The sequence below is a fragment of the Perca fluviatilis genome, chromosome 16, assembly GCF_010015445.1.
Source record: "Perca fluviatilis chromosome 16, GENO_Pfluv_1.0, whole genome shotgun sequence".
Lineage (NCBI taxonomy): Eukaryota > Metazoa > Chordata > Actinopteri > Perciformes > Percidae > Perca > Perca fluviatilis.
In genome coordinates this window covers 28,034,715-28,045,772 of record NC_053127.1, presented here as the reverse complement: position 1 = coordinate 28,045,772, position 11,058 = coordinate 28,034,715, and the positions used below count along the sequence as shown (strand labels likewise).

The 11,058-nt window shown below is 38.0% G+C and overlaps 1 protein-coding gene across 1 annotated transcript; it reads right to left on the bottom strand.

Moving 5' to 3' along the window:
• Positions 1-8,145: 8,145 nt before the first annotated feature.
• On the bottom strand, positions 8,146-10,526 carry supt4h1 (SPT4 homolog, DSIF elongation factor subunit). The gene is made up of 5 exons (XM_039826343.1): positions 10,348-10,526; positions 9,795-9,901; positions 9,620-9,675; positions 9,051-9,104; positions 8,146-8,922 (listed from the first exon to the last, which is right to left on the bottom strand). Exons 1-5 carry the CDS (start codon positions 10,414-10,416, stop codon positions 8,855-8,857), a joined length of 354 nt encoding a protein of 117 aa, XP_039682277.1. The 5' UTR covers positions 10,417-10,526; the 3' UTR covers positions 8,146-8,854.
• Positions 10,527-11,058: the final 532 nt, after the last annotated feature.

Sequence of the window (11,058 nt, the reverse complement as noted above, 5' to 3'; positions counted from 1 at the left end):
ACTTCCTGCTCAGACGACATAGAGATGCACAAAGGTTTGGTCACGTCAGGTACCTGCTAAGTAAAATGGTTCCTACGAGATGATGGTATCACTGGTAATCTGATTCTTCTATCAGAAGAGTTACGCGTTGGTTCTCTTTGACTGAAGCTCAGATGGCGTGAAAGCAATAGAAGATACAGGATGAGCATCAGCATTCGGGCTGTAAAAACACTTTATTATTTTTACTTCGTTCAGAATTAAACTACTTGAACCAAGATCAGTCGTAAAACACAAATATATCATTAAAGGATAGGATCACATTTTTTCAAGTGTATCCTCGTGCAGTACTCACATGCTCATGTGTACATTGAAGGGTTACTGGTCGCTGTAATTGTTTGTGATTACAGCGATTGTTCTTCCTGTATATGTGGGCATGTGAGAATAGTTTTAAGACGGACTTGAATAAATATGACCATATCCTTTTTATATGAAAGTCAACTGCAGCCATTTTTTAACAGGAATTCTTTTGTTTAAAGATGACTTGTTCGCTTGTTGAGAGACATTTTCGTCACCATGATTACCATTACCTTTCGTTTGGTTTTCAAAAGTGAAAGGGCGCAGGTTTCAGTTCCTTGTAAATGTACATTAATTCCAACTGTAGCTGTGGGGTTTCTCATAATGAGAACCTGGGGAGGGGGTTCTGTACTGTACAGTAAAAATGTAGATTTTTACAACCCTTAAAAACTAAATGCACCAACTTTTCTCTCTTGAGGTAAAGACTATTTGTCTGGTAGTTTGCAGCCTAATCTAGGTCACCATAAAAAAAAAACTCTGAAGTAGCACCAGTAGTGTGCACTTCAGAGACTGTGATAGACTGGCTGGTTAAAAACCGTATCACACAACACTTTGGTTTATTCTATAAGCTCCAACTAACTCTTTTTGTATTTCAAAGAGGCGGCTCATACAGTATAGCATGGCACATTATCTTTGTTATTCTTCCCTTTATAGGCTTTTGAAATCAGGTCTAATAATCCCTTTTTCAGCGTAATAATGTAACCTTTAAGAGAACCATGTTTGGGATCCATTATGTATAGTTGTAACGTGGATTTAAGCAGTGGTGGAAGAAGTATTCTGATCATTTACTTTAGTAAAAGTACCACTACAACTACTGTTTGTAATAATACTCCCATCCTAATCAAAAGTCCTGCATTCAAAATCCTACTCAAGTGTCAAAGTAAAAGTACTTGTTTTATCACTGTAATTTATATATTGTCACATATGGCATTATTATCTTGTTAATACTGTTGCATAAATGTGTGAGTAGCATTTTACTGTTGTAGCTGGTTGAGGGGGGAGCTATTTTTTAATCCTTTAATATAGAATTAGGTAGTTTAGTCCAGTGGATCCCAACCTAAAGCTCAGTCCAAAGGGTCATAGCATAAGAAACAAAGTTCTGCTTTGGGTGGTATTTGTAAGAAGTTTAGAGGGGAAATCACTATTTGGTAGAATATCTGATGCTTTTGTAAGAGGTCACAAGCCTAAAAGGCAATGTGTTATATTTCATAAGCTTATCATATGTTTTAGTTTGTGTAAAATCTTAAAGAAGTAACTTGTAACTTTAGCTGTCAAGTAAATGTAGTAGAGTAAAAACAAGCAATATTGAATTGAATTATTGAATTGTTTTGGAATAGGAGTATAGCGTAGCATAAAATGGAAATGCAAGCATCTCAAAATTAAACTTGAGCACAATACTTGAGTAAAAGTACTTAGTTTACTTTCCACCACTGGATTCAAGCTCAGGGTGTGCAGGGTTGAGATGCGTTCTCGCAGCGTTTTTCCCCCCCATTGAGGATTTGAAACAACATGGGTGTGTTTAGAAAACTGTGACATGGTTAGGTTCTTCTCTAACTTTATTGCCATGACGTCTGTTCCTGTCTGGGAGCTCATGTAGGTTAATGGCGGAGAGAAAACAAGCAGATGTCATTGTGACCTCTATACTTTTGAGGGCAGTGGATGTGAATGTGTTTGTGTCCATTACACAACCGAAGGCATTTAAGAAAAGATGACACGGTTGTGATAGAAAACTTAGAATAAAAGACAGGCAAGGTTACGTCAGCTGGCAATGGGTAAACTGTTCTCAATAAGCCCTGAAACAGAAGCCTACTGTATGAGGGTTCTCGGTATTCATCTATTTATTCATATTCAATCACTCTTGATGCTCCGATTACAAATAAGACCCGTCACTCACAATGGAGACTTGTTGAGAATATCCAGCATATGGTGTCTTTAAAAGCCACACATTTTTTTTTAGCCTTCAACCCTCCAAATCTCCTGACCCCTGCCCTGCATTTTACTAATCCCTGCCCTCTTCAACTTATTGAGTTATAGGCCTCTGCTGAAGTGCTGCTGCTGCTGCTTCATCTGGCAGACGACCACTAGCGTCTGTGCATGTGCCAGTAGGGAAGTGATCCTAACTCCCCGTGTGAAGAGTACACTAAAGCTGGGCCCTGATAGACCTTATCTGGGCCGGCAGCCATTTCCCCTCCCCGCCCTCCTGGGCTGTGGCCGGTGTCGACACCACCGACCGAGCCACCCAGAAGCTTATTTCCCTCCCAGACCTGCAAGCTTTCCACAGAGGCCTGAGCTGCTCTAAACCGGCTTCTGCAGAGGACCAGTGGAAAGTAGATTTACTCACGATCTGTACTTGTAGGTCAAATTTTAAGGTACTTGTACTTAACTTGAGTGTATAGCATTTATACATTTATTTGACAGTCATAGGTACTTTTCAGATTTAGAGTTGGATTTAACATACAAAAGGATAAGTTAATAAAATAGTGTCTAATTGGGGCTCCTGGCACTTTTCAGATATCTATGAGTTGTTAGCAGTTCCACCAAAGAGATATTTTGTGACGTGGTGTCATTTAACCCTCTGGAGCCCAGGCTCATTTTGATTAACTTGATATGCGTTGATATTAATTTGGTCTTTGTTTAGCACCTTTTAAACTGTCCTTATCCCCACACGCATTGGCGTCCTTCTTTTCAGCACAGTCTCTGCTTTGAGTCTGTCTCTACGTTTTGTCAATTTAACAAAGAATAAAGCTCCCAGCGACCTAAAATACAAGAATGAATGAAACATTTACAAAGTTTACGGAGTTCAAGGTTGTAAAGGTTATTGTTTTACTATAATACACATTAATACAGCAGAAATATATAATATAATAGTCTACAACTTGTTTTGGGCATTTTTTCACTGAAAGTCGATGAATGCGAATGCGTAATTTGAAGTTTAAAATAAATATGTTATGGTCTACACTACAGACATGAATGAGATGAGAGGCCCACATTAGCACTTGCAGAGTTTTTTCATAGCTTGTCTCTACCTGATATAACCTAAAAAATATGTTACTGTAAATATTGTTAAAAAAAAAAAAGACTCCAAATATAAAACTATTCGTGGCCCAAAGAGGTCAAATTACCTACCATTTCACACACAAAAAAAAAAAAATATTAGGAGAAAAAAATGTAATAAAAATAAAAACACATTTGTGTAGCCGAACTTTATTTTCATCAATCGGCCCGTGACCCCACAGGTTGGAAACCACTGGACGGAACTACTGTATATTAACTGTATATAAAGTAGTTTAAACTAGCTCCACCTCCACCAGCTACAACCGTAAAATGCTGCTTAACAATGTAATAATGTCATGTATTATAATACATCAGTCACGGGGACATTTTAGTATGTTAAGCCGATAACAGTTCTCTTCTTTTACCTATGTAGGATTCGCAGGAATGCAGGACTACAATTTGTAATGGCGCATTTTTACATAATCGTATTGGTACTTTTACTCAAAGTAAAGGAACCGAGCACTTCTTCCACCATTGTCGTGCACCAAATTCAACCAACAATCACAAACGAAGGGACTGGACTGTGTTCCCTGTTTCCCTCATGCCAACACTGTGAAGCAGATGTCATCATTTGTTAAAAAAGAAGTTGAAATCTTTAAATAGGACACACTGCTCTCTGTCCTTTAGCTGCTTTCTAGTCTGCAAGAGACAGGAAGTTTTGTCAGCCTGATGAAACGCTCACACGCACCAGTTTGTGTGTGTGGCCTTCTGTTGATAATGTCCATCCCCCATGTTAAATACTTCCCTATAACCACATTATCCCTGTCAGACAGAGCACAATCCAACACTGAGTTGAAGAAACCTCCACTTGCTCTTGCTCTGTCCCTATTTTTTTTTTTTAACAGAGATCACAGAGCAGCTGAGGCACTACAAACCTTGAGTCAACACCTCATTTTCTGATCTAATACTTTCCCTTTGGCTTAAAGCCTTGACATATCCAAATAAGGGCAAAAGCCGTAGTTGTGAGCACCAATGAGGCCGTGGCAGACAGGCCCGTGTGTCCCCTGTGAGTGCGAACATGAAGGGCGTGCTTCTTCTCGCTTCGCTCAGATGCTGCTGGTACAACGCTCGACTTGTAGAGGAGAGTGCATGGGCGGAGCTGACAGCCTTCATGACAACGCCTTCCTGTGTGGTTGTGGAAGTCTTGCAGCGCTGAGCCCTAGTTCTCGGTTTTGTTTTTACTTCGCAGCTCTCGTGAAATGACTTTACCCACATGTGTGTTTGAAGAGAAAAGAGGTTCAAGTCTCACAGGGGAAAACAACTTCAGTATGGAGTTGTTTTGTTTTAAGGTCAAGCTGAGCAGTGAACTGATGCTGCTGCACTCATCTTCACATGCACTCAGCTCTGCGTTGAGTTAAGAAGCCCACATGGAGGCGTACAGACGGACTTGTGGTTTATTTCTCATTTGATTATAAACTGTCTCTAACCACTGGCGGTAGATTCTCAGTGCGAAAAAAAAAAGTCTTTGTTCCGCTTGGATTGGAAAGAATGACAAATATTTTTGTACATTTGAATAATCACAGTGATATATGGTTTGTAATTTATTTCAGAAAATGTGAGTTTTACATTTATTCAGCAAAGTGGCCGACTGCACCAAAGTGTATTCATATTTTAACATAAAATAGGAGATGTAGGCCTTTGCTTTTCAAATGGATGAGTGTTACTGGGGCTCTGTATTTAAGACATATGGCTTCTTCTTTTTTTACTTGTAAAATGGCTGACTCCCAGGCAAACAACATGATGTGTATCAGAGCCGAGAATCATTTTATATGTTATAAAAAAGTAGGATGAAGTCTATATGGCTGCACACATGCAAGAATATTTTAATACCCATGTTTTCCTGCTGTGACTCACAGGGGTAAGGGTATTCCTGCATGCATTGGGCCAAAGATGGAGAAATAATCCTGAATAGAGTATCAAACAGCCACTCACACATTTACACCTTCAGTGTATTTGTCTACCTGCGCTGCATGTCGTCTGTATCAAACAAACACAAAGAGAGCCAGGCTGTCCGCTAACTGTCCACAAAGCAGAACAGAACCATGTGTCCTCTCCCCACTTCCACATCGGTCCTTCATTTAGGACAACATCCATTAAAAAATACACTTTATTTATACAGCACTTATGAAGTCCTTTACATGGATAAAGCTGAGATGAGTTAGTTTTCATTTGTTGTCAATACACATGAGGTTGGGTATTTCTTTACTATGGAAGCACGGTTTTAATGCAAAAATATTATTACCATGGTAATGCTCAATGGATACATCACACATTAATGTCTACCTAAAAGTCAACTTATGTCCATTGTGGTCCTCTTGTCCTTCATGTGGCAGCAGTGAGGAAAACTGTGAACATTGAGACATTTTAAAGATTACGACATGAGATAATAACTGTCTCTGCATGCTGATCTTCCTATTTAGCTTGATGAGAACGTTAACACAGCAAATTATGATGAATTGATGAACGATACATTTTTTTATTAAAATGGTGTCTCAGGGCCACCACCATTAAGGAAAAATAATTGTGACGTATTTTAGAATCGTATAAAACAACTTTGCCTCTATCAAAGCTAGTTTCCTAAAACTCAGCCATCAACCATGTGTGTCAGTTATCTGCACTGTAGCATCGTTGCTTACAGTAACTGAGCCTCAGTGATCCGTTAATACAGATAACTGTTTCAAGTGCAAACTAAAAAAGGGTGAAGAGGGCTGTGTGAGTGTTTCCACTGAACAGAATAACTCAAACAAACTGAGTCCTTGCACGCTGTTAGAGTACACTTCTAGTGCAAACGTGGTTACAGTGTCAAGGCCTGTGAAAGCCCATTATATGACAAATCCGACACGTTCCACTCCTACACATCCTGCAGTACAACACACCTTATGAAATCAGTATTGAGAAGAGGCAAAACACTATTTCTTCAGGAGATGACCTGGCCACAGTAGATTAGTATCTTTCATTGCAGAGATAAATTACATAAGAAGTAATGTATCATCATTAAAAACGGATGCATTAAACCCCCTCTCCTGATATTTTAACATTATTTAACGTAGATGTTACTTCCTTGTTCATTACGGTTAAAAAAAAAAAAAAAAGAAAAAAAAGGAAGGTTATGGCATATGTTGCACGCCATTCTAAGACTTTCTCTTATCTCTCCCTCCATGACCCGTAAAGTTAGAAATGATCCTGCATACATGAAACTGGGACAGCTTTCCTGTATATCAAATTACAACAACAAAAAAACGTGTTTAATGCTGTTTACACCTTATATTATTTTACTGAATGTCAACTCCCTGCTGGGAATAAACATGAATTCATTTTTGTGGTGGCAAAACTATCATCTTTAAGTCATAGGGCAGCCCTTTGAATTCCTTTCATAAACATCTTTCTGTGCTCCATATCTTGGACTGAATGTTATGAATTTAATTTTCTGACACTATTTAAGGAGCGTGTGTTTTTATAATGGGCATTATGATCGAGGACCAGGAGATAAAAACCTATCTCCTTCCTTTTACTAAACCATGGCAGTCTCAGTTGTTTATTCCAAAGAGCAGTCTCACTAACCGTGCCTAAGTAACTGAATATCAGCGCAGAGAGCAAGAGCTCACTGTACTTACTTACTTCCAGAGATTTAGAAGAGTCCTGCGTGTGCATGACCCCGATCTATCGGGTTACAGTAAAATGGGACAATGCTAGGGCTGTGCAGTTAATCGAAATTTAATCGTGATTATGATTTTGGCTCCCAACGATCACAAAAACAGAATAATCGAGAAAAACAATTATTTAGCTCATTACGTTTTGCAAGTTAACTCTTATTTTCTCGTTTTCTGAATGGAAAAAATAAAGTTTAAATAGGAAAAGTATTACGGCAAATTTCACAGTTGTATGTGTTTTTTTTTTTACTGTTGATTTATTTAACTTTTTCCACTGTTTTTTTAAGTTCAATAATTGCAACATCTTTCCAGAAATCAACGAGTAATCGTGTTAAATTATCGTGATTTCAATATTAACCAAAATAATCGTGATTATATTTTTTTCCATAATCGAGCAGCCCTAGACAATGCTCAGACCCTCTAGCAATGAACAAATCTTCCTCAACAGTAATAGAAGCCAACAATAGAGTGCTACTATACAACTGAACAGTGATACACACAGCAGCACAGGGGCGACAACCTACAAACCTCAGATGTTATTACAGACTATTGTACAATGAAACAGTAGCTAGAGCAGGGACGGACATTGGAAAGGTTAACATTTAACTGGAGAAACTACTGTTCTGTAGATGAGAATCACACAGCTAGATTAACACCACTAATAGTTTGGCTGATGGTTCCCCCTATTGGTAAGGTTTCTCACTGCATTTAATTCCAGAACTCAGGGGAAAGCACCACCATGTGACCCAAATAACACAAAGTAGATTTATTCAAGAAGCCTACTGTACAATGTTTTATTATGAATTGAACTACCCAACAATACACAGACCTACAAGTCCAGCTGACATCATAAGCTGGTTAAACACTTAGTTGATTGACAGTTAAAAGTTTTGATCACTTCCAGTTTCTAATATGTGAGAATTTTACTACATTGAGTACTTTCACTTTTAATACTTTAAGTAGGCCTACATCTCCCTGATGATACTTGCATACGTTTACTTAAGTAACATTTTTAATGCAGGACTTTAACTTGTAAGAGTATTTTTACAGTGTGGCATTAGTACTTTTACTTACAGATCTGAATACTTCTTCCACCAATGCAAATAAATAATACAAGGATGTTTTATTAGTATTTGTTCAAAACAGAAATGATAAACTGTTCAGTTCCTCCTCTGTGGGGTTTCCAATCAGTCGCTTGTTCAGTAGCTACACTAGGGGGATTTCTCTGTGAATACAAAGAACTTTCTGAACAATGTTCAGTGTCTTCATGTCATATACACTCTATACACCAATTTGTTGTATTGAGCAAACTAGTTATTGAATACTGTACACAGTGGACTTTGACGAGCTTTGTTTTTTGCAGTTTTTTTTCATGGACTTTTGGGAAGCTGTTTTTAGGGTCATTTTCTAGGGGAACTGGAATTGTGCTGTATCATCTTTGGCACTGGGAACGATCTGAAACCCACAGCATTTCACTGTCTACTGAATAACACACTGCTTGTACCTGAATCAACAAATCTCACTGTGTTTACGGGTTACTGTGCTAAAAACAAATACTCACATTTCTAATAAAAACAGACCTTTATTTTTTTCTTAATTAATCAAAGAAATAAAAGACATCCACTTCTCCCCATGTAAGCATGCATGCTAATATTTCCAATCACAACAAACAAAAATTGAACAGTTGGAGGGCAATCCCATAAGACATCACAGACATGATCAAATTGAGTCCCGCTGTTGTTATGTCTTCCAGGAGTTGGTGCTGCAGTAGGATACTGCTCTGGTGTGGCTAGTCAGACAACTGGAAGCAGCCAGGTTTATGACTTCACTGCTGTATCTCTGGATTTGTAGATCACTCCTCTGCTTTTCAACTCTCTCACCACACCTTCAGAAAACGAGAACGTTGAAAAGTTATGTAAACGTAATACTCAATAAGGAAGGAATTCGTACAAGAAAAAGCCCAACATTAAACTTGCTACATATTATACACAGTGCAGTTAGATTAAAGTGTACCTGGAGGTAGTCTTCCTGTCACTGACACTGCATATACGCCTGGCTTGAAGTTGCCTGTAGGATGGAGCAAAAAATATACGACTTAATAATAGGGTTGCACAAAATATCTGTTTTTTTTTTTTAATCGTCATTGCAATATCAACTGGTGCAATATACATACCGCAAAAGGCTGCGACATATTGCGAAAGACACTCAAGAGATTTGGTCACTTTTTTTAGTGGTTCCTTTTACATTTAATTCAATGTACAATTTGTTCAATAAATATGTAAGCAATGATTTGCTTTAATTTGTTTTAAATTCAACAAGCAGTTAGTACAGAACTGAATACATTTACATATCTGTTTATAGCAAATAATGTTATCGCAATATTCAACAACATTATCGCATATATTCCTCATATCGTGCAGCCCTACTCAATAACTCGAACTGAAAATTATATATATATATATATACACACACACACTTTTTTTGTTGTAAAGTAAATAAGGCCCTTATTGACATCGTATTGAGTGATAAACCCACACAGTATTATTAATTGACTTTTTGTCATGGTCAAACATCCTCCTTACCTATCCTCTGCCATTTAGCTACCCAGCTGTCCTCAGGACTCATCATGGATATTACGCTGTGGACAAACAAGACAGGATTTTGTAGGCTAAACATTAAGAAAAGTGTTAAATCCACGTGAAAGGTTTTTGAATCGTCAATGCTAAAACAAAAATATATATATACATATATATTTACCCATCAAACGAGGAACTTGTGCATTCATAAACCATCTCTCGGTTCCCCTTCATCTGAAGGTACGACTCACAGTTGTCACATCCGTCGTATTCAAACTGGTCAATGGTCTGAAAAAGACAGGACGCAGAAAAGAGAGAGAGACAGAGAGTTCATGTTAGACTACATTAATCCAGGACAATAAATCAAAGGACACGCATGTAAAGTAAGATACGAACTACTTCTAAAACCAACAGCCTTACCAAGACTACTTCTTATTGGCGGCTGTGTAAAAACGTACTCCAGTTCGTGTAACGTCGACGTGATATGTTTGAGTTTAGCCAAACAAACATGGCTTGTTAGAAGACGAACAGACCAAGTGGCTTGATGAAAACAAGTTATGGAACAAATTCAATCCGTCTTTTTGCGCCATTGAGTAAATAAAAGTCATCACGAAAGCATTACTTTAAAAGTTTTAGTTCCTCTGAGACACAACACAACAAAATGCAGCGCAGAAAGCAGCTACACGTTAGCAGAGATGCTAGCTTGAGTTTCCTTCTCGTAATTCACAGTTTACCTTCACTAAAGAACAGAGAAGGCAGGCACGCAGATGGCGAAGGTCTTTGGGGACCGTTTCCAATGCCATTATGTTTAAGCTCCTGGAGAAAATGCGATTGTAATACCCAAATATCAAACGGATTAATGTTTTGAATATGTCTCAGTCGCTGGGGAATTACGTCACTGACTGTGAGGACCTAGCACAGAGGGGTCCCTATTGTGCGCCTGTATAAAACTCTTTATATCTCCATCATATAAAGCAATCATTTCAGTTACAGGGATTATACTTGAAATGTTTTGTAAAGTCACACATTGTATGTTTGTTCTATTATGTCCTTAAACTTATTATGAGTATACTAAACATTGATTGTTATTTATTTGGTCATGCATGCATGCATTTCAACCAGCCCTAAAGGATTAGGACCAGTGAAGGCTTTGAAAATGTAAACCTTATTTTTACAGTCTATGGATTATACTAAAATAATTGATGTTCAAAAACAAAGACGTGTTATAGTGTAGAAGATGGATGGACAGAGAAGTGGATGGATAATGGGTGGGTTTGTATTTGTGTCTCAGAATGAAGACCACCTGGATGCTTTTTTAACATATACCTATAACTTTAATCCAAGTAGATTTAAGCATTTGGACTTAAACCGTTAATTTTACTGTTGAAAATGCTGCCTTGATGGCTCCCCTTTTTGATCCACACTAATTTCTGTACAAAAGTTAC